This window comes from Caretta caretta, chromosome 2 (genome assembly GCF_965140235.1).
Source record: "Caretta caretta isolate rCarCar2 chromosome 2, rCarCar1.hap1, whole genome shotgun sequence".
Classification (NCBI taxonomy): domain Eukaryota; kingdom Metazoa; phylum Chordata; order Testudines; family Cheloniidae; genus Caretta; species Caretta caretta.
The window spans coordinates 52,793,535-52,817,892 of NC_134207.1; the positions used below are offsets into that span (position 1 = coordinate 52,793,535).

Below are 24,358 nucleotides of genomic sequence, written 5' to 3' on the forward strand. Positions count from 1 at the left end.
AAAGTGAGCACTGTACACTTTGTATTCTGTGTTGTAACTGAAATCAATATATTTGGAAATGTAGAAAACATCCAAAAATATTTAAATAAATAGTATTCTATTATTGTTTAACAGTGCGATTAATCAAGATTAATTTTTTTAATCGCTTGACAGCCCTACTAGGAAGTTTCTCCTAAAGTACAACCTAAACTGGCCTTGCTGCAATTGAAGCCAATTGCTTCTTGTCCTATCCTCAGAGGTTAACAAGAGTAATTTACCTCCTTCCCTCTTGTAACAACCTTTTATGTACTTGAAAACTTATGTCCCCTCTCAGTCTTCTCTTCTTCAGACTAAACAAACCCATTTTTTCAATCTTCCCTCATAGTTCATGTTTTCTAGACCTTTACTCATTTTTGTTGCTCTTTTCTGGACTTTCTCTAATTTGTCCACATCTTTCCTGAAATGTGGCACCCAGAACTGGACACAATATTCCAACTGAGGCCTGATCAGTGCAGAGTAGAGTGGAAGAATTACTTCTCGTGTCTTGCTTAAAAGATACATCCCAGAATGATGTTCGCTTTTTTTGCAACAGTGTTTTGACTCATATTTAGCTTGTGATCCACTCTGACCCCCAGACCCCTTTCCACAGTACTCCTTCCTAGGCAGACGTTTTCCATTTTGTATGTGTGCAACTGATTGTTCCTTCCTAAGTGGAGTACTTTGCATTTGTCCTTATTGAATTTCATTTACTTCATTTACTATTTACTTCAGATCATTTCTCCAATCATCCAGATCTTTTTGAATTTAAATACTATCCTCCAAAGCATTTGTAAACCTTCCTAGCTTGATATCAGCCACAAATTTTGTAAGTGTACTCTCTATGCCATTATCTAAATCATTGATGAAGATACTGAACAGAACCGGACCCAGAACTGATCTCTGCAGTATGTCACTCAATATACCCTTCCAGCTTGATTGTGAACCACTAATAACCACTCTCTGGGAACAGTTTTCCAACCAGTTTTGCACCCACTTTGCACCCATAGTAGCTCCATCTAGATTGTATTTCCCTAGTTTGTTTTTGAGAAGATCACATGAGACAGTATCAAAAGCCTTCCTAAAGTCAAGATATACCACATCTATTGCTTTCCCACTATCCACAAGGCTTGTTACCCTGTCAAAGAAAGTATTAGGTTGGTTTGACGTGATTTGTTCTTGACGAATCCATTCTGACTGCTACTTATCACTTTATTATCTTCTAGGTGTTTGGAAATTGATTGCTTAATTATTTGCTCCATTATCTTTCCAGGCACTGAAATTAAGCTGACTGGTCTGTAATTCCCCAGGTTGTCCTTTTACCTCTTTTTACAGATGGGCACTATATTTTCCCTATTCCAGTTCTCTGGAATCTCTCTGTGATGGGTTCGGTCACAGAGACCCCCTTGGGACTGTCACCAGATGTGCTGAAACTACCTCTGAGCCAGTTTTCCCTGCCAGCTTGGGACTCCAGAACCCTGTCTTGTTGAGCCAGACATGCAAGCCAGCTGTAGCACAGACCCAGGGTCTGAACCATGTCCCCAAAGCTGCAGGCTTTAACTGAAGAACACTCAGCAGGTATTCCTGTCTCCAGCACCCGACACCCAGCTCCCAATGGGATCCAAACCCCAAATAAATCCATTTTACTCTGTATAAAGTTTATACAGGGTAAACTCATAAGCTGATAGAACTCATAAGGTGAACCTATAACACTGATAGAGAGATATGAGCAGCTGTTTGCTCCCTCAGGTATTAATCACTTACTCTGGGTTAATTATAAACAAAAGTGATTTTATTAAGTATAAAAAGTAGGATTTAAGTGGTTTCAAATAATAACAGACAGAACAAAGTAAGTCACCAAGTAAAATAAAGCAAAAACATGCAAGTCTAAGCCTAATACATTAAGAAACTGAATACAGGTAAATCTCATCCTCAGAGATGTTCCAATAAGCTTCTTTCACAGATGAGACTCCTTCTTAGTCTGGGCCCAATCCTTTCCCCTGTTTCAGTTCTTGTTAGTTCCAGCTCATGTGGTAACTAGGGGATTTCTCATGACTGCAGCCCCCTTTGTTCTGTTCCACTCCCTTTAATAGCTTTGGCACAAGGTGGGAATCCTTTGTTTCTCTCTAGGTTCCCACCCTTGCTTCTAAATGGAAAAGCACCACGTTAAAGATGGATTCCAATTCAGGTGACATGATCACATGTCCTCTGAGACTTCATTACCCACTTGCTGGCACACACGTATACAGGAAATCTTACAAGTAAACAGAGCCATTTACAACCATTTGTCCTGGTTAATGGGGGCCATCAAGATTCCAAACCACCATTAATGGCCTACACTTTGCATAATTACAATAGGACCTCAGAGTTATTTTTCATATTCCTAGTTTCAGATACAAGAATGATACATTCAGACAAATAGAATGACCACACTCAGATTATAAGCTTTGTAATGATACCTTACAAGAGACCTTTTGCATAAAGCATATTTCAGTTACATCATATTCACACTTATAAACATATTTTTATAAAAATATGGAGTGCAAAATCACACTCTCCCATCTTCCATGACTTTTCAAAGATAATCGCTAATGGCTCAGATATCTCCTCAGTCAGCTCCACGAGTATTCTAGGATGTATTCATCAGGCCCTGCTGACTTGAAGACCTCTAACTTGTCTAAGTAATTTTTAACTTCTTCTTTCCCTATTTTAGGATCTGATCCTACCTCATTTTCACTGGCATTCACTCTGTAAGATGTCCAATCGCTACTAACCTTTTTGGTGAAAACTGAAACAAAAAAAAGTCATTTCCACATTTTCTGTTATTGTTTTTCTCTCCTCATTGAGTAATGGACCTACCTGTCCTTGGTCTTCCTCTTCATAGAATCATAGACTTTAAGGTCAGAAGGGACCATTATGATCATCTAGTCTGACCTCCTGCACAATGCAGGCCACAGAATCTTACCCACCCACTCCTGTAAGAAACCCCTAATCTATGACTGAGCTATTGAAGTCCTCAGATCATGGTTTAAAGACTTCAAGGTGCAGAGAATCTTCCAGCAAGTGACCCGTGTCCCACGCTGTAGAGGAAGGCGAAGAACCCTCAGGGCCTTTGCCAGTCTGCCCTGGAGGAAATTCCTTCCCAACCCCAAATATGGCAATCAGCTAAACCCTGAGCATGTGGGCAAGACTCACCAGCCAGACACCCAGGAAAGAATTATCTGTAGTAACTCAGATCCTACCCCATCTAACATCCCATCACAGACCATTTGGCATATTTACCACTAATAGTCAAAGATCAATTAATTGCCAAAATTAGGCTATCCCATCATACCATCCCCTCCATAAATGTATCGCGCTTAGTCTTGAAGCCAGATATGTCTTTTGCCCCCACTGCTTCCCTTGGAAGGCTGTTCCAGAACTTCACTCCTCTGATAGTTAGAAATCTTCGTCTAATTTCAAGCCTAAACTTCCTGGTGGCCAGTTTATATCCATTTGTTCTTGTGTCCACATTGGTCCTGAGCTTAAATAATTCCTCTCCCTCCCTGGTATTTATCCCTCTGATATATTTATAGAGAACAATCATATCTCCACTCAACCTTTTTTTGGTTAGGCTAAATAAGCCAAGCTTTTTGAATCATAGAATCATAGAATATCAGGGTTGGAAGGGACCCCAGAAGGTCATCTAGTCCAACCCCCTGCTCAAAGCAGGACCAATCCCCAATTAAATCATCCCTGCCAGGGCTTTGTCAAGCCTGACCTTAAAAACTTCTAAGGAAGGAGATTCTACCACCTCCCTAGGTAACGCATTCCAGCGTTTCACCACCCTCCTAGTGAAAAAGTTTTTCCTAATATCCAACCTAAACCTCCCCCACTGCAACTTGAGACCATTACTCCTTGTCCTGTCCTCTTCTACCACTGAGAATAGTCTAGAACCATCCTCTCTGGAACCACCTCTCAGGTAGTTGAAAGCAGCTATCAAATCCCCCCTCATTCTTCTCTTCTGCAGACTAAACAATCCCAGTTCCCTCAGCCTCTCCTCATAACTCATGTGTTCGAGACCCCTAATCATTTTTGTTGCCCTTCGCTGGACTCTCTCCAATTTATCCACATCCTTCTTGTAGTGTGGGGCCCAAAACTGGACACAGTACTCCAGATGAGGCCTCACCAATGTCGAATGGAGGGGGACGATCACGTCCCTCGATCTGCTCGCTATCCCCCTACTTACACATCCCAAAATGCCATTGGCCTTCTTGGCAACTAGGGCACACTTCTGACTCATATCCAGCTTCTCGTCCACTGTCACCCCTAGGTCCTTTTCTGCAGAACTGCTGCCTAGCCATTCGGTCCCTAGTCTGTAGCTGTGCATTGGGTTCTTCCGTCCTAAGTGCAGGACCCTGCACTTATCCTTATTGTACCTCATCAGATTTCTTTTGGCCCAATCCTCCAATTTGTCTAGGTCCCTCTGTATGCTATCCCTGCCCTCCAGCATATCTACCACTCCTCCCAGTTTAGTATCATCCGCAAATTTGCTGAGAGTGCAATCCACACCATCCTCCAGATCATTTATGAAGATATTGAACAAAACCGGCCCCAGGACCGACCCCTGGGGCATTCCACTTGACACCGGCTGCCAACTAGACATGGAGCCATTGATCACTACCCGTTGAGCCCGACAATCTAGCCAGCTTTCTATCCACCTTATAGTGCATTCATCCAGCCCATACTTCTTTAACTTGCTGACAAGAATACTGTGGGAGACCGTGTCAAAAGCTTTGCTAAAGTCAAGAAACAATACAGTCTCCTTTCATAAGACAGATTTTCCATTCTTGCTTTTAATGTATTTGTAGAATGTTTTCTTGTTACCTTTTATGTCTCTAGCTAGTTTGATCTCATTTTGTCCCTGCACACTTGAAGCATTTTGTTTATATTCATCCTTTGTAATTTGACCTGGTTAACACTTTTTGTAGGACCCTTTTTTGAGTTTCAGATCATTGAAGATCTCCTGGTTAAGCCAGAGTGATTTAACAATAAAGATATAGATTTTAATAGAGTACAAGTAATGAAGCATTAAACTCAGAAATGGTTACAAGAAAAATAAAGATAAAACACTTTCTAAACTTAACAAACTAGACTTGGTTCAAGGTGAAGTCCCTTACCACATATTTTCAGTACATTGCTAACCAAACCCTCAGGCCAGGATCTGTTCCCAAACTCTATATGCTGCTTTTTTTTCTTTTTCTTTTTTTTGGGTGTGTCGTCTTAGCTGGAAAAAGAGAGATGGATAGGGAGAGAGAACTTGTGGTGGTTTTGCCCCTCACTTTTATGGTTAAGTCACCCTTTGAAATGCATTTTCCTGAGAGTGACCCCTAGATAAAGTTTTTTCCAGCTGAGAGCAAGGAGACATGGAGGCTGGTGGGGGAAAGGTTTTATGCTGTTGTTTGCTAAGATGCCAATCTGTTTGTTCCTCCCCGTTTTCCTTGACAAAAAATGGCCCCTTGATAGGTGATGGCCCATCAGCATTGATGACACCTGGCTAGAGGCATCAGCTTGTCTTTTGTCTTTGAGAAACAGCATCAGTTAGTTTGCTTTTTAGTCTGAAACATCAACTTCCTACTTGCATGCAGCTCGTCTTCCCTGGAAATTAGATGAAGAGAGCATGAAAATAAACAGGGAGCAGTGTACGAATTTAAAGTAAACTGCTGATGCTGACATTGACAAGAACTGTCCATAACTTTCAATGGCAGAATCTCTCTTTCAGCCTCTTATAAAAATAATCAGACTACATGAAGGTAGGAAAATCCATATTTAATAAGACACTTCCATAAACATGTCATGGATGGCTCTTTCAATGTTCATTTAAGCCTATTTAGAAAAAAGATCCTGATAGATTAGAATAGCTTCCAATACAGTACTGATGTAGTTGTAATTACCTATAGAAACAACAAGTTGCAATGGTATGAGATTTTTCTCAGACTGAAAAGTACTGTGAAAAATAATATTGAGTCTGAAAAAACCAGAAAAGGCAATTTAGAGGTCTTAGGAAAAGAATGGAGAGAAGTAGAACATGGAACCACCACTAAAGTAACAAATAAGGGACTTGATGCCAAAGTGTTAGAGACTTTTTGGGATTTGTTTTCAAAACAAGGAGGGCCTTTTGTTTTGTTTCTGGTTTTAAAATGTGTGAATGAATATCATGAAAGTGAAAAATGGAAAAGAATGGATTTGAGCCAGGCATAGTGCAGGTAGGCACTGGTCCAACTTTCCCATGCAGGACTACGACATCATCTCTGCTCCTTATTTGCTAGTGCTACACTTTACCTTCACAGAGAGCTAGCAGACGCTAGTTAATCTTCACAACAACCACCCAGTGAGATAGACGATTGTAAGCATAACTAGCCCCACTTTACAGATGATGAGAGATTAAGTGACTTTCTGAAGGCCATACAGTGAGCCCATGCCAGAGACCTGGTTAGAACTGAGGAGCTCCTGACTTCTAACCTTGTCTTATACTCCGATATTCCAGACCTGCATCTTGCTCCATCATTTCTGCCAATTGTGCCGAACTGTGTGGTGATCACGAATTTATGATATAAATGAGGACCTAGCAGGAGACTATTACTGTTTCACTTGTAACCCACCCGAGGATTTGGATCACCTCAGGCACCACCACACTGCATCATTTAACCTCTTTACAGTAGCAGTTTTTATTATACTACTTGGTCCATGTACAAAGCCTTCCTTTGCAGGGTCTCAAAGCACTTCACAAACATTAATTAAATCTCAAGACAGCTGTCAATGTATGTATTATGCCTATTCTACATTTGAGAAAACTGCGGTAGAGAGATCAAAGGTGCAGATTGGCCAAATTTATGGATTCCCTACTGTGGGCACTTGGGCCAGGATCCACCAAGGTATTTAGGCACCTAAGTCTCAGGCTTAAGTAACTAAGGCCTAGTTTTGGCTCTGCTTCCATCCACAAAACTCCCACCAAACCCTGCAGGTGCCTCAACTCACTCCGTGCCTAAGTTTTCAGTCTAAGTGCATGTCTACACTACAAAATGTAGTCGACCTAACTTACATCAGCATACAGCTGCCACAGTAATTACAGTAATCGTCTGTGAGTGTCTACACTTTGCTCTTTGTGTCAGTGGTGCGTGTCCTCACGGGCAGCACTTGTACCGATTGCACTGTCAGCATGGGACATTGTGGGATGGCTTCTGAAAGCCAGTAACAGTCAATGAAAGCAACAAAGTGTCTACACTGACACTACGTTGACCTAACTAACATTGACTCTATGCCTCATGTGGAGGAGGAGTTATTAAGTCAGTGGAGTGGGGCAGTTATGTTGGCGGGAGTAAAATTTTAGTGAAGACACTTACATAGTTAGGTTGACATAAGCTGCCTTGCTTTGACCTAACGCTGTAGTGTAGACCAGGCCTAACAGTTCCCTTGGTTGCTACCTCTTTCTAAGTACCTAGCTCCTCAGTTAAGCCCCAGAGCTTTTCACATACCGGGGAAGACAGGCTTCAGCCACCTAACTTGTGTGCAGGGCCCAGTCCAGTAGGAACGCTCAGAGGCTGTTTACTAGATCAGGTCTCATTCGAAATGGGCACCTGAGAAAGAGATAGGGACACTGCCTACCTTGTCACTTGCAGCCTAGTGGTTAAGGGACTTGAATCAGGTCTCCCACATTACAGGCAATTTCCACCTCTTTGCTAGAGGGAGAGGAGGGAGACCCCTGTTAAAGTCCTTTCTTCCTCCTCTGGCAGAGAATGGGGAATCAAACCTGGGTCTCCCACATCCCAGATGAGTACGCTAATCCCTGGGCTGAGAGTGATAAAATGGTAGGTTTAGCTGCCACCACCACTATTTTCTGTGGTGTGAGGCAGATGCTGAACTAATTCCCGCAAGAAACTGTTTAGGTGTCTAAGGCACCTAACTCCAGGCAGTAGGTTTCCATTCATGGGTCACAAGCAGAGAGAGGTGCCTCCCTGCAGCCTGGACTTAGGGTCACCTGGGAAGGGCAGGGAAGAGGGCAGGCAAAAAAGCAGTTTGCCCTAAGCTCCACGTTTGAGAGAGGCCCCAAAGCGAGTGGCATTGTGACCTGATGTACAGGGTTGTAGAGCCACTCAAGTTTGGCCCAGCCACCCTCCCCCCCCCTGAGGAAGGGGCGGCTGGGCCAAACCTGAGCGGCATTATAACACCTGGAGCAGGAGTTGCCTCTGCAGGGCAGGCTTGCTCTCAAACCCTTCCACCCCTCCCCAGGGCCTCCCCTCAGTGTTTTTGCATGCTTGGGGGTTTTTGGGGAGGAAGGGTGGGGGACCCTACAAAACTCTGTGTGGCCCTGGACTTGGGCCACTGTCTGAGAGAGGGGGCAAGCTTAGCACATATCCCTGTGGCCAGTGTCTCCCTTCAGTACCAGATTTACAATGGCACCTCTTCCCCCCGAGACCCTGCCCATTGCTTGGCCCCTGCTTGCTCTTCACCCCCTCCCTCCTTGTGAGTAGCAGGCTGTGCCGGGGCGAGGATGGGGTGGGAGAAGAGGCTGAGTGGGAGCCCGGCCTCAGGGTGGAGCCTCAGGGGAAGGGTCTTGGGGCAAGGCACAGGTGGAGCAGGGCCATGATCCAGGCGCTGGGGCCCACAAAAGATTAATCCATCCCCGTCTTCCTTTGGCTAGCTTGAGCAGTTCCCCGCCCCGTGTGCTAGCTGTTATTGATCTCATTCTAAGGACCCCATTCACCGCATGGGGAGCTGAGCTGCCTAACCAGGCTTTGTGGATTGCAATCTATTCTTGTGATTTTCTAGGAACCTAAAAGTTAGCTCTACCACACTCAGCACTGCAATGCCAAAGGCCTTTTGTGGAGCTGAGCCTTAAGGACTGCGTCCAGAGGGGCAAAGACCCACACTCCTGTTATCTCTTCATTTGTTAAAATGATACAACACAAGTTTAATTAAAAAGTACAGTGCTTCAAAAATCCTTTAAATCTCCTATTTTGAAATGCATCGGTTTCATTTCATGAACATTGACTTTTTTGTTTGAGGTTAGGGCAGGATATTCAGCAGGAAATACCAGCTGACACAAGTACTCTAAACACATCAGTGCAGTAGATTTAACTTACCGTACTTAATTTAACTACAACAAAAACTGGAACTGAAACTTGAACTGTCATTATCATGAGCTCTTAGAGCACGGCGGCACTGACATCATCAGTCCTTTCCCCTATGAAAAGCACACTTTTGCTTCATGTGCTGAACTTTATGCATGGATTAATCAATAGGACTGCATCTGCATAAGTATTTGCAGGCTGGAGGCCCAGTCTGAATTTAGTGACACTGTTGACCTTTGTCTTTATTGATAAACATGCTTCTTTATAACCTGAACAGGAAAAGGGAGACAGTGATATTTAAGTTTATACTGCATTTTGTAGTACCATAACTAGAAGTTGCTGAGTACCCTAATTAGCTTAATCAAACTGATTTCCTCCAATAACGAATATGGTATTAATATTAAGAGAAAAAGCCACTGTTTTTCCCTTGCAAGAGCTCGGCAGCTCATAAATAAAGTATGAGAAAAAACAAAGGGAATAAAACTGTGCCAGCCCACAAAGTACCTTGAGGTTTATTTACTTGTCAGAAGGATTTTCTAGGTGAAGGAATCTGCTTGCTCACATGAAACAAGAAGAGAAGCAATTTACATGTGCATCATTCATTCTTTCCCATGTAATTTTTCCATTGGGCTATAATTTACTGTCACAAGGCTTGAGAAGGTCAACAGCCGCATACTGAGTAGGTTCTGATTATATCAGTAACTGCGAACAAGTCTTTAACAATTCTTGGTTTTTCACTACTAGAGAGTAAAAGACATGGTAGATAATTAAACCCTTGGAATCAAAGATTTGTCACTTAACATACTTAGAGGAGAAGGCCTGGGTGCTGTATGGTTCTAAGACCAGGTCTACACTACAAACTTATATTAGTATAACTACATCACTCAGGAGTGTGAAAAATTCACACCCTGCAGCAACTTGCTATACCAACCTAATTCCTGGCGTAGACAACACTGTGTTGACGGGGGGGCTTTTCCTGTCAACATAGCTACTGCCTCTTGAGGAGGTGGATTACTACCCCAACAGGAGAAGCTCTCCCATTGGCATAGGAGCGTCTTCACTGAAGCTCTGCAGTGGCGCGGCTGCAGCTTTTGAAACGTAGACCTGCCCTAAGCAACTCGCTACAGCTGTGTGAAGAACAGTTCAACTTGAAGAGAACATTAAAGGAATGTTTCGTGCTTCCGGCTACGTATAAAAAATATATGGATTTGGGTATTTCTGCGTAACCAGCTGTGATACCTTTCTGGTTCTAACCAGAAGAGAAAAAAAAAATCTTACAAATGCCACACGGATTTTTCCCATTTAGTTTGTTGGCTATTAGTGAGAAATACAATTTTCAATAGAGGCTAATGTTTGCAGAAGCCCCCCCCCCCCCGCCCCCATCTTCTATATTCCACTTAGAATTTGATCCTACAAGGTGCTGGCAACCTATGCGGACTCCAACTCCCACTGAAGCTAATGAGAGAGAAAAGGATCAGGATTCAGGGCATCGGGCCCTTAAACAAGAGTGCAAAAAGATTTTAGTGGTTTAGTATGAGCATTTATAGAGGGCTTGTTTTGACCCCCATTTCCTTACAGTGACAAGTGGGAATTTGTCTACAAAACCAAGTTCTGGCCTCCGTTATTCCATTGCTTTTCAAGTGCAACTGAGGACAGAACTAAAATGCTTATGTTGAAGTCTGTGTTATATGTCCTTCTGTTCCACACAATCCAAGCTGTAAACCATTTAAAATATGCACTGGCTCATCAATAGCTTCGCCTTTTGTCTTGTCATTAGACATTCATCTGTTTACCACCAAATCCAAAAGAAAAACAAATTACACTTATAGATTTACTGTATGAAAACCAAGGAGCAATAACCATTGTCTTCTGTTTTCCCTACCAATCGCAAAGCAGTATTATCTGACACTAAGTTCAAGTTCCTGGAGAAAACTGAACAAAGCACCCCAGTGACCATCAGTTTCAATCTCCACTCCAGCAAAGGGAGCCACACAGACAGGCCCTAATGCCCCTGAATTGTCCCAGTGAAGTCATGGGTCCTTTGTGGGACTGAGGCCCTAATGACTGCAACTTCAGTTTGCAGAGGTTGTGCACCATGAAAGGCACCAGATACACTTTTCAAATTTTAACAATATAATGGACTGGTGCAATGAAATCACCATCACTGGAGGATCTCGCTGTTACGGTCTATCCCAGCTTCTGGAAGAAACTTACTGAAGGACTTCCTTATGTGCACGCGTGGATTTTTCTTTATGAAGCATTTTACAGGCAAAAGTGACATCAGTGATTTGACAAGAGATTAGTAGGTATATGAATGCATACAGCTACATATATAGCATAGGTATTTCTGTATTTTCCTGAAAGAAAGTTGGCATTTGTACAGACTTGTTTTCATTACAAAACAGGAAGGCTGATTGGTATTGTGGCCAGCTGCTGACTGTGTGTGGTTAAGTGATTTAAGTTTCTTGTTAGCTTCAGTTTTGTTGAGTTTGTGGGCAATTAAATGGGACCCTGTTTTTTATACTGTACAGTATAATAAACCCAAGAGCAGAGGATACATAAGCTTCCCTCAAACACAGCAGGCACCTTGATGGGTGTGCACAGAATAAGAACTTAATTATAAGGGAAGTATCCACATAAGTCTGAAGGAATCCTACTTGAAGGCCAGCATTAAGTGAACATTTCCTGGGAAGCAAGAGTATTGCCAAACCTGTAGCGGCCATGCCTGCTCACAAATGGCTGGTACACTTTGTATTTAGGAATCCCATTACGGCAGAGGTGGGCAAACTATGGGGGTCAGATGGACCCTCCTGCCTGGCCTCTGAGCTCTCAGCCCAGGAGACTCACCCCCGACCCCTCCCTTGCTGTTCCCCCTTCCCCGCAGCCTCAGCTCACTGCACTGCCGGCACAATGCTCTGGGCGTCGGGGCTGCGAGCTCTTGCCTGGGGCAGCGCAGCTGCAGAGCCCGGCCTGACCTGGTGCTCTGTGCTGCGCGGTGGCATGGCTGACTCCAGCCAGGCGGCACGGCTGCCTATCCTGGTGCTCTGGGCAGCACGGCTGTAGCACGGTCAGCCACCGGTGCTCTAGACAGCGCGTAAGAGGGCAAGTGGGGGGTTGGATAGAAGGCAGGGGAGTTCGGGGAGGTGGTTGGGGCCAGGGTGTGGATAGGGGTCAGGGTGATCAGAAGGCGGGAAATGGGGGGGTTGAATGGGAGCAGGGGTCCCGGGGGGCAGTCAGGAAGGAGAGGAGGGGTTGGATGGTCTGCAGGAGGCAGTCAGGGGTGAATGGGGCAGGAGTCCCGGGGGGGCTATCAGGGGGTGAGCAGGGAGGGCCACACCTGGTTGTTTGGCACAGCCCCCCCAACCAGCCCTCCATACAATTTTGGAAACCCAATGTGGCCCTCAAGCCAAAAAGTTTGCCTGCTCCTGCACTAGAATTCTTTGTGAGCGTGGGAGTAAAGAATGGATCCAATAAGAGTGGAGTCTTTAATTGTAATTTAATACTTACTTATTTTGCACAGCCTAGGGCCTTTTTCCTTGCTTTGTTTCTCACTTTTTAACCCTTGCCTATTTTTCCTAGTATAAATACGGAACCCTTTCAGCACCCTCAAGATTAGTACATTTATGTTATCGTCAAACAGCAGCACATAAAAATTCTTATTCTTAATTATTCCTATTTGTAGGAGTTACAGTCAGAAATAAATACTGCTCAGCTGGAACTTGGAAAGAAAGAGAACAGCACCAAGTTTTTTGATGCAGAAAATCAAGCCATGCATAAACATCTGCAAACTCTATCAGGTAGTAAAGGATGATTCCCATGTGTGGTACTTATCCAATAGCTCATCCTAGAGAAAAATACATACCTATCCTGGACAAATTATGTATATGAATGAATATGTTAAATAAAATAGGATGAAGTGGAAATACCAGAGGGTTATTTTGGAATATTTGAAAGTAGTCTGTCATAGAAAAAGCTTTCACAAAAACCAAAATTGTACTAGATGTGTACAGAAGGAAAAAGGCAAGGCATCTAATCAAACACATGACAGCTAGTGAGCATAACAAACAATATTGCCTTGGCTATACCAGGAGATCTATCTGTCTCTGGTAACAGGTGCAGTTGAGCTGGTGTGGAAAATGTTGTAACCACAGATACAGACAATTAACCCACGATTAGCACCATTTTTAGAGACCACAGTTAAAAGCAGCAGCTATTTCCATTTCATCATGCTGATTACTTTTATTTAGTAACTGGAGATTTTAACTACTTCCAGTTAAGTGTGTTGAGCACCAGCTAAGTTCAGCCATTTGCGGACATGTGTTGTCTGCAATGGGTACATGTTCTCACTGCTGACAAGCCTTTTGGAGAAAGGGGTGAAGGATAAGGAATAGAATCTCATGGTTACTTGGTTTTGGCACATGCATATCTTGCTGGTTCCATATACCTCCTTGGCCAGACTGATGAAGTTTGCTGTCTTCTTTTAGGTAATATGAAAGAGGATTTTTAGGAGGGATTTTAATAAGAAGAGTGGCAGTTTGAGAGTTCATTCCATGCATAAGAGAAATAGTTCATTACAGTCTTAATAGTGACTATGTTTTTTTAAAAAAGTAACGGTGGTGATGGTTAAATTATTATTTAACACAGTCTATAGCAGTGGTTCTCAAACTTTTGTACACACAGCAAGCCTCTGAGTGCAACCCCCCTTATAAATTAAAAACACTTTTTAATATATTTAACGCCATTATAAATGCTGGAGGCAAAGTGGGGTTTAGGGTGGGGGCTGACAGCTCACGACCCCCCATGTAATAACCTCATGACCCCCCAAAGGGGTCCCAACCCCCAGTTTGAGAACCCCTGGTCTATAGTATGTCATAGTAAAACAGGTCCATTCTAGATCGAAACGCTCTGTAATCTTCTGGTTTTTTAACCACTAGTCCCTTGAGCATCCCACTAAGCAGTTTCAGAACTCAGTGTGCAGACTGAAAGGATACGGATTTTAGTTTATGGAACTAGCATCTGAAAGACTGGTGATTTCACACAGATGCCAATACTAGAGAAAAGCTATTATTAATGGAGGATGTTATAAAGCTGAAGAATCTTGCTGAGATTGTCATTCAGGACATTTCACACAAAGAAGCAGAACTACTAGGAGTCCAGCAAGAGCTACAGAGGGCCATGAATTCCATAAAAGAAAGAGAGCATAATCTCCATCATTTGGAAAACCAAGTAAGTAATAGCTAAATACCCCTTTTCATAATTAAATGTATACATCAGACTCTCAGATGTTTAGACGTTAGAAATGGGGAATATCTGTTAAATCATCCAATCCACTCCTGCAGGATGGTCCCCCCACCCCATCTGGCCTACTTTGAAAGTACTTGTAGGAGGGCAAGCTTTCACCATTCCCTTTCAAAGACATCCACACAGTATAATTAGATCTAAATTTCTTACTATCGGAATATTTCCCCCAAATATCAAAGTCTTAGTGTACACTTGAAAGTGTCAAGGAACACCCAAAACTTTGACAATCGGGAGTTGAGATCATCATGAGCATCATCTCAGGAGGACTTCAAAGCCTGCTGGACAGTTCTCCAGATAATAGACAGACAATCAGAATTTCAGCATCTAAGTCTCTGTGCACTAAATCCTGCTGGAGGGGAAGGGATAGCTCAGTGGTTTGAGCATTGACCTGTGAAACCCAGGGTCGTGAGTTCAATCTTTGAGGGGGCCATTTAGGGATCTGGGGCAAAAATTGGGGATTGGTCCTGCTTTGAGCAAAGGGGTTGGACTAGATGACCTCCTGAGGTCCTTTCCAACCCTGATATTCTATATTCTAACAGTTTGGCATAATCAAAGACGTGCAGACTGTGTCCATCAGCTTCCTTGATTTTTAGTCTTTATGGCCACGATTCAGCAAAGCCCTTAAACCACATGCTTAATTTTAAGTATGCATATAAGGGATTTGAATCAGGGTCCATATGCTGAAGTCAACAACTTCACAGTGTAGGTCTGCTTCTGGTTAATCAGGATTCAGGTCAGACAGACTGGATTTAATCAAGAGTTCTAAAAATTAGAGTGAAGAATTTGGAATGAAATAAGGTCTCCCTTATCTAGCAGTTATTTAGGAATCTTTAGATGCAGAGAGTAACCCTGAGAGCAGGGACTCTGTACTAGTACACAAACAAAAAGAAAAAACAAACAAAATAAAGGAAAGTTTGGCCACATAGACACGATAGCTAGATAAAGAGCCACATTAGAATTGGATTAGTCACTTAGTCTGGATTACCTTGATTATTTAAGTTAGGGCTAATTCATATGGGAGTTTTAAATGGTCATTGTTAGGCTTAAGTGTTAACATCACATTAAATACAAGTGAGACAGCTCACAGCTTTTATGCTGCCTGTTTGCAGACTCCTGCAATGGTTCATGTGGACGATTTGTTCATTTTTTTGTTAAAATGTTTAGATTTTGAAGCATACTTCTGCATCAGATTCCGCAGCTGTAGAAAATGAGTCGCTACCTCTACTCCCACACTATACAGATCTGCCCATATAAAAGTCACAACACGGAGTAACAATCCACAATATTTATTGACAATTCCCGGGCAGACATTTCTCTCAACCATTTGAAATTGGGTCAGTTTACATTTAAAAAAATAATACTATTCACCCTTCAAGTGAAGTCACTGGAAACGAATAGCCACGTACACTACACCAATACTCAGAAATTCATAGATTTTCAAGTCAAATTCTAGTCTGACTCTTGCCTAATTCAGGTGATAGAATTTCACCAAGGGTTTTCTATATAATTTCTGGTTCAGCTAGACCCTACCTTTTAGAAAGATATCCAACCTTGATTTATGTCTTCATGTGATGGAGAATCCACTACATCGTTAAGTTGTTCCAATGGCTAATTACCCTCCTTGTAAAAGATTACGCCTTGTTTCTAGTCTGAATTTGAGCCTCAGCTTTCAGCCATTGGATCTTGTTCTGCCTTTGTCTGCCAAATTAAACAGGCCTCTACTCTCTTCCTGCTGAATTGCAGGTCTGTCATTGACAGTCCAGAACACAAAATCCAATGACTTGCTGTAATTTAGCTAAACTTCAGTGAATAGCTAAATGGGGAAAGTGGTCTGTTAGCTGCTGCCAACCACCAACCATGAAGGATAGAGATGCTTGGGGGGAGGGGGGAGAAAAGGAAAAACAATTAACAAAAGTCTTTGCAAAAGGATTATTCCCATTCTTAATGAAAAGATTTTTTGAACATTTTTGTATTGCAAACATAAGTGTCCTGCCACACTTTTTTAAAACATTTCTTATCAGTGAACTGAAAGCTCTTTAGAACACCTCATTTGTGGCTGTCCCGTGCAAGCTGGTTGTTGGCTTCACTTTGCCACAGTTCACTTATGGATTGCTACCTGCAGTTTGGAATATCACAATACTGCATTTCATTTCATAGGACATGACACAAAATGCTGTTGCTAAGGAATTACATGAGTGTATGTGCCATTACATTTTTAGGGAATATTGTTTGGGAAAAATCCATTGTGGCACAATTCCCCATATTACTTATCTTGGTTTTCTGCTGCAAAAAATTGTTTCATATAGTTAGACAAGAGCTGAGAGAAATGTTTTTTAATTTTTTACCTATTCTGTCAAAGTTCAGGAAGTTCTGATCAGCATCAATTTAAACTCAGGATAATATTTAGTCTATATTCAAGTGTGGGAGGAAAAACTAAACTATTATTTCTGGCTTCCCAGTAGCAGAGAACACACAAAATGTAACAACCCACCCCACACATACAGATGGCTCTAGTTTTTGCCTGAATACTATTCTTATACAGGGGAAGTGTGGGTCTGGGAATATACAATCCTTTCTCAGCCACAATCCCAGCAACCAGATAAACAGGAAAAGAGATTAAAATGAGTTATTTTGAGTTATTTCACCAAATTCAGTTTTGTTGTAAATACCTGCAGCCTTACTGAAGTCCATAGATATCTACCTGTATAAAGCTTACGCCAGAGAGTTAAAATTGACCCTGTCTGTCTAGAGAGCACAGAAATCTGTCAGTGCTTCTTCTCAATTTCACCCTTAGGAGATACAAAGATGGTTCTAAAACAGCACTCAATTTAAATATATGTTTGAGAAAAAACTGGATAATATGTTGCTTCTGAACACCATGTGAAATACAGAGACACTCCTTTAGGTACACAGATTTATCAAAACTGTTGAATGAGCTTGCACCTGCAGAGGGGGCATAGCTGAGGCTATTTCATATACTGTCTTGGTGCAGGATGTTATCCATTTGGAGATTGTCTGTGAAGAGACCGTTTGACCCTTCATATGGTCCACATATGACAAACACAAACCAGGCAAAGCACAAAACGGTTTAGTCCTGTCCAGATAAAAGGCTAGCCTTTGCCTGACATTTAAGGTATGGAGACGCTGCTTCTCTGGAGATGAAGGTAGCTTAGGAAAAAACACAGGTAAATATACCGCCTGGTTCAAATGAAACAAAGACAATGGGATTTGGGTACCCAACTCCCTTAGGGCCTCTGAAAATCTCCTCTGGAGGCTTCTGTAAAACAGGAGGAAGAGGAAAAATGGCAAACCTAAACTGTTCTCTATCCCAATACTAAGATAAGGAGGAGACATCATGGTTCTTCAAGATGCTCAGACTTTACAACTACAGCAGAGAGCTCACGGTCAGCACACAGCAGTGGAGAACAGACATTTACACTAGCAGAGGCCCCATTTCTGTCGGGCATTCAGCACCCTATCTAGAACACTTCTCAAGTGGGGAATACTGCTTTTGCACTTAGTGTGATTTCCATAAGGGAATCTCAAAGTACTTTGATGAATACGAGCCTCACACTACCCTGTGAAGTAGAATAGTTAAGTATTATCCCCATTGGAGAAATGAAAATGGTCTAGCAAACCCTAGAGCAGTGGTTCTCAGCCTTCCCCATACCATGACCCCCATGTTAGTATAGAAGAGTGTTTTGTGACCCTCTTGCACGTAACGATTAAAAGAAAAGGATGATCTGTCCATGATCCACAGCATCGGTGGCCTACAGAGTGCTCACAGCTGGAGCTAACAGAACTATTCGGAGAGCCCCTTTTCCTTCCCAGAAATAGGGCCGGTGCTTCCAACATTACGGTAAAGGGGACAAAATTGGGAAAGGCAGGTTTCCATGCTCACGGAGTCTTTAATCTCTACATGGTTATGTTCAGCTCCACCGGCAGATTCAGCAACACCAGAGTATGGAAGCAAAGCTTGTGGAAAATAGATCAGAATGCGTAAGAGTGCAGGCGTTGCTTCTCCAGCTGGAGGAGAAATACTTCACTAGCTCCCAGTCCATGGAGCAGCATATTGCTAAAGAACTTCGGTAGGGACATCTGCAATTCTACATCAGAGCTTGTGATTTACTTATTTCAGTAGCTAATTTGGGGGGGGGGGGGGGCATTCTTTGGAGGCACTGAGCATCTGGAATTTCCAGTGGCAACAGGGCCCTTGGTGCTAGTAAAACTGACATAATGGAACATGTGGAGAGCATGTTATATTTGGGGGCATTTTAAAAAAAAGTGAATTTGGCATTCAAGACAATTTTATAATAGTGTCAATAAAAACCTGTGTTTATCCAGGCATAGCATCACCCAGAACAATTTAAGCTTCCCCACATTGACTTCATAGGAGTGTGAGGAAAGTCGCCTATTCTTTATATTGAGACTCTCATGGAGTTGTAAATTATGGTGGCGGTTTGGGCAATATGGGCACATGAGGTATATCTGAGGCATGAGATGGAGACTATCCATGTGTCTCCCTGGCTTAGTCCCAGAAGAGCTAGGCTTCCACCAAACAGCAAGTAACTTCCTGATATATGGGGCTGATGTTATGACCGTCTCTACAGTGGTCAGTTCCAGAGAATACGGGCCCCCGTTTGTTGTCTTCAATCCTGGGAAGACTGAGGTTTGTATACGGGAGATAGGAAGCTCACTCTTCTCTATTGTGTCCTCATGTGTTGGATTTGTTTGGAGTGAATCCGATTAAGAATCTTGGTGTCACTTGCTCTGATTCTGTTGTACAACTCCAAGATGCTTTGGCTAGAGGGATTCATGAGGGTGGTGCGCGGATATCATTTATTTCAGATGGTAAATGATCTTATTAAATGGCCAGAGACATTCTATCATGGCAATTCTTGACCACCACCAGACTGGTTCAAATTGAGAAAGTAAAAGGTGGTGGCTTTTTTTTTTAAACTAATCTTTTAATCAAGCTTAGAATTGGACCCTGTAGGTCTGAGAACAGCAGCACAAGAGGCAGGACAGCTCAGGAACAGTATAAATGGATTAGAAAAACAAGCTGGTCTTTTTACAAACATTACCAAAGCATCAAATCAACCCATGAGGCACAAGTTAGTCTTACAAAAATTGTAGTCCTACAAACAGAAAAGTCTATGAACTGCAAACTGCCTATCCTTTTCCACAGAAAATGGGATCACTGCAATTTAGATCAAACTTTAAAGTCAGTAAAAATACTACAGGAAGATTGCTCCTTATAAAATGTAATCAGCAATATTGGATTTGGGGCTAAAGTTGGAACTATTTTTATTTAGTGAGGAAGCTGAAAAACTACGACAGCAGCTCAAAGAAAAAGAACTTTCTGCTGATGAGGATAAATATTTACGTAACAAAATGGCAGAAGACTGTGGATATCTGACAAAACAAAATGGCCTCTTACAGTCTCAAGTTCTGGAAGCCACCAGGCAGCTGGATAGAGTAAGTTGTTGTTTTTTTTTTTTTTATGGTTTATTTTAAATAAGGCCATGGGGGGGCATGGATCAGCATTCATGTTGTACTCCCTGTCAGTACCCAGCCCAAGCCGGGGAAACTAAAGATCCAACCAGAGCACCAAATTCGTGATGCATCCTGGTCACATGCTACCCGAGGCACATTACACGTACAGGTTTCAGAGTAGCAGCCGTGTTAGTCTGTATTCGCAAAAAGAAAAGGAGGACTTGTGGCACCTTAGAGACTAACAAATTTATTTGAGCATAAGCTTCCATGAGCTACAGCTCACTTCATCAGATGCATTACACATACACTAGAAGAAAGCCATTCAACAGCAAGTAGAAGACAATGACTACCCTTACAGTTTTAAGAACTGTTTTTTAAAAAGTCTTTTAAAAAAGTCTTTGTACATCTTGTGGCTTTTAAATCAGCTGGACCCAATAAGCATAACCCTCCTTCCTGGAGTTGCTACGCTGCAGATGTGTTTTCCCTCCACAACTATACATTGTGCTACTTTGTACTATGCTCACTAGTACTGAAGTTGTGCATAGCAGTCTCACTTGGGACAGGGTGTTGGATTATTCCCTGCAAGACCTTTTTCCAACTAGAAAAGGAGTACTTGTGGCACCTTAGAGACTAACCAATTTATTTGAGCATGAGCTTTCGTGAGCTACAGCTCACTTCATCGGATGCATACCGTGGAAACTGCAGCAGACTTTATATACACACAGAGAACATGAAACAATACCTCCTCCCACCCCACAGTCCTGCTGGTAATAGCTTATCTAAAGTGATCATCAAGTTGGGTCATTTCCTGCACAAATCCAGGTTCTCTCACCCCCCTCCAGAAAACACACACACAAACTCACTCTCCTGCTGGTAATAGCTCATCCAAAGTGACCACTCTCCCTACAATGTCCATGGTAATCAAGGTGGGCCATGTCCAGCACAAATCCAGGCTCTCTCACCCCCCCCCTTTTTTTTCCCGGGGACACACACACATACACACAAACTCACTCTCCTGCTGGCAATAGCTCATCCAAACTGACCACTCTCCAAGTTTAAATCCAAGTTTAACCAGAACGTCTGGGGGGGGGGGGGGAGAGGAGGAAAAAACAAGGGGAAATAGGCTACCTTGCATAATGACTTAGCCACTCCCAGTCTCTATTTAAGCCTAAATTAATAGTATCCAATTTGCAAATGAATTCCAATTCAGCAGTTTCTCGCTGGAGTCTGGATTTGAAGTTTTTTTGTTTTAAGATAGCGACCTTCATGTCTGTGATTGCGTGACCGGAGAGATTGAAGTGTTCTCCGACTCGTTTATGAATGTTATAATTCTTGACATCTGATTTGTGTCCATTTATTCTTTTACGTAGAGACTGTCCAGTTTGACCAATGTAAATGGCAGAGGGGCATTGCTGGCACATGATGGCATATATCACATTGGTGGATGTGCAGGTGAACGAGCCTCTGATAGCGTGGCTGATGTTGTTAGGCCCTGTGATGGTGTCCCCTGAATAGATATGTGGGCACAGTTGGCAACGGGCTTTGTTGCAAGGATAAGTTCCTGGGTTAGTGGTTCTGTTGTGTGGTATGTGGTTGCTGGTGAGTATTTGCTTCAGGTTGCAGGGCTGTCTGTAGGCATACTCCTTTTCTTTTTGCGAATACAGACTAACACGGCTGTTACTCTGAAACCTTTTCCAACTAGGATTCCCCAAAACTCAGTTTGACTCCAGATTTCCTTCCTTAGGAATCTTTAGGTGGCATACAGCAAAACTACAGAATTGATCAGACTGAAGTGTAGGGGGTGGATATAGTGCGAACCACACATCCAGAGTTACTCAGAAAACCTCTTCCTTTGTATACATTTACACATTACATTGCATCATAGGTTTTGCGATTGGCTTGGTTACTTTGTAGGAACCAATCCCCGTACAGCAGTGATTCTCAACCTGCAGCCCAATCTGCACAGAGCTGCGGCCCATGTGAAATCCTCAGGGCCATACAGGTAGTATTGGATGCAGCCTACAACGGTAAATAGGTTGAGAAGGGAAAGTTACTCACCTTGTGCAGTAACTGAGGTTCTACGAGATGTGTCCCCCTGTGGGTGCTCCACTCCAGGTAATGGTGCATCCCTGCGCCTTCGCTCAGAGTTTTGCAGCTGTTGGCACTTGAAGTATAGCATGTGCAACCGGGAGCACTCAGTTCCTTCTCAACCACCCCCGGCCTGAGACGGAGCTCAGCAGTCCCGCTGAAAAACTCTCATTTGTTAGATAAGTCTTAGATAGTTAGAAAGTTTAGTATTTAGGCTTCAGTTTAGCTTTGCCTGTTTAAAAAAAAAAATGTTTTTCCTTAGCTTTCCCCATAGCAAGTTTATTTCGGAATGCCTGATTTGCTGGGTTTTAAAAGATGTTCGACCTGCAGAGAGGTGATCCCAGTCTGATGGGCACACTCAGTGTGTCCGGGAGAATCTCATGTTCCCCCGAAATGTGCCCATTGCTCTTAATTAAAAGCTAGGGCACGAAGAGATAGGGCCTGGAGGCTGAAACTTATACTACTGAAAAAATCATTGAGACCAGCCTCCAACCCGAGACAAGAAGGACTTTCCTGACAAAGGTTCGCAGTCCCTTCATCACCGAGGTCCCCAAAATCTAAGAAGCCAGTTAAAAAACGGCCAGCTTCACCACCTCAATGAGAGCAGACCAAAAAAACCCAGTCACCTGCTAGATCGCTCTCAGCGGCGTCGACTGCACAGAGCACTTATGATGCTCCGGGCATCTCCGGTAAATAGGTTTTTTTTTTTGGTAAATGGTAAATAGGTTGAGAACCACTTGCTGTACAGCATGCTGTATCCATGCACTCTTCATGTATAACCTGATCTTCACATTTGGGTTTATCTCATCCATTGTCCCAAGCACCACGGTGCTTCCTCCTTATCTTAGCTAGCACAGACATTCTGATTCCAGCATACGCCCTGTCAAGTCCCTATTTACTATGTAACCTTCCATTCACCTTCCCAATCATGCCCACTAAGAAATGAGGCCAGTTACTTATGTCAAAGCCAGGCCTACATTTCCACTCCTTTTATTTTCTTGGTTTTTATGTTAGTATTTGTTTCATTCATATCTTACTCCATTCTCTGTGCTTTTTCACGTTTACCAACCAGCAACACATCTGCAAGACCACAGTAGTTGTGATCATTTGACCCACCATTAATTTTAGGCTCAAAGTACAAACTGGGGGTGCAATCACACATTCTCTGGCAGACTCCCCAGGGTGTAATCCCACCTAATAAACTTTGTCTTTAAAGTATCCTTTGGTAATTTTAACATTGCTTTTATTTTAAAAACATTATGAAAATATGGTACAATATATACAAAATCTTTCCATTTATCACCACAGGAAATTTAGATGTGAAACAGAGTATAGACCAGTTAAAATAACATTCTCTGAGTCCATACCAGGTGGGGGCCTCTTCAGCCACCACACAATACTGGTCATCACCAGCATAGGCAGTTTTTACTTTACCAACATCCCTGTTTGTCAGCCACACTGTACAATTTGGAGGCCGTTTCCTCCAAAGTGAACCCACATGGCAGCAACTATGTCTGTAAGATGTTGCACCTGCACATATGAAAGTGTCCCCCATGTGCAAACAGCCGTACAATTCTGGGACTATCCAGACCTTGCATTGTCTTACACCAGTACTTGAGAAGGGAAAAAAACTTCTTCCACACCATAGTTGTAGTGCTTTCCAAAATACTTTCACTGGAAATACTGTGACCAATGTTCCATCCACCCCCAAACTTCATGGTATTGGACCCTCATTAGTTTTCTTAACCTGTACCAATTAGTATTGCCTCCCTTGTATGAAATTTTTAACTTTTCTGTGGTGATATAGAACAAAGAAGGTTGCCTCTTGTCACTTAAGGTCTTAACTACTTTACATAGCGTAACCCATATACTGCATGTAATTGGTTTTGATTTTTACCTTTCATGATAGGAAATTAACTATCTTGTATATTAAAAAATATTTTAACTATTTAATATGTACCATGTTGTAAAACTTATCAATAAATTCTTTGCTTTGTTGATTTTCAAAACACAATACTTTAGATGCTAATTCTGGCTGAAACACTTGCTCATGTAATGGCTGTAGTACGTCTGCTGACTTCTGTTGAACTGTTTGGTTCCCACATCATCTCTGCCAGCTTGGTTTCAGAGCAACATACCAATCCCAGTCAGACTAGCTTCCATGTCAAGCTCCCTCTAGTTTCATTGTTGCCCCACCTTGGCAGGCTTATGCATTTTTAAAAAGTTTACTTTTTGGTCCATGAAGTCCTTTCAATAGTTTTTAATAATTTTGACCAAACCCCAGTGACTGCAGATTGGTGAAATTCAACAACACTTGGCACATTCATAAACTGATCATTGAACAATAT

At 42.5% G+C, this 24,358-nt stretch overlaps 1 protein-coding gene across 4 annotated transcripts in view; it reads left to right on the top strand.

Moving 5' to 3' along the window:
* LOC125632591 (uncharacterized) overlaps positions 1-24,358 on the top strand; it is a 63,834-nt gene that overhangs the window by 30,034 nt on the left and 9,442 nt on the right. For all 4 annotated transcript variants that reach the window (XM_075125093.1, XM_075125096.1, XM_075125094.1 and 1 more), the window contains 4 exons: positions 12,808-12,922; positions 14,167-14,351; positions 18,360-18,514; positions 19,742-19,904. In XM_075125093.1, the coding sequence (XP_074981194.1) occupies positions 12,808-12,922; positions 14,167-14,351; positions 18,360-18,514; positions 19,742-19,904 (618 nt within the window). The remainder of the gene's footprint in view (positions 1-12,807; positions 12,923-14,166; positions 14,352-18,359; positions 18,515-19,741; positions 19,905-24,358) is intronic.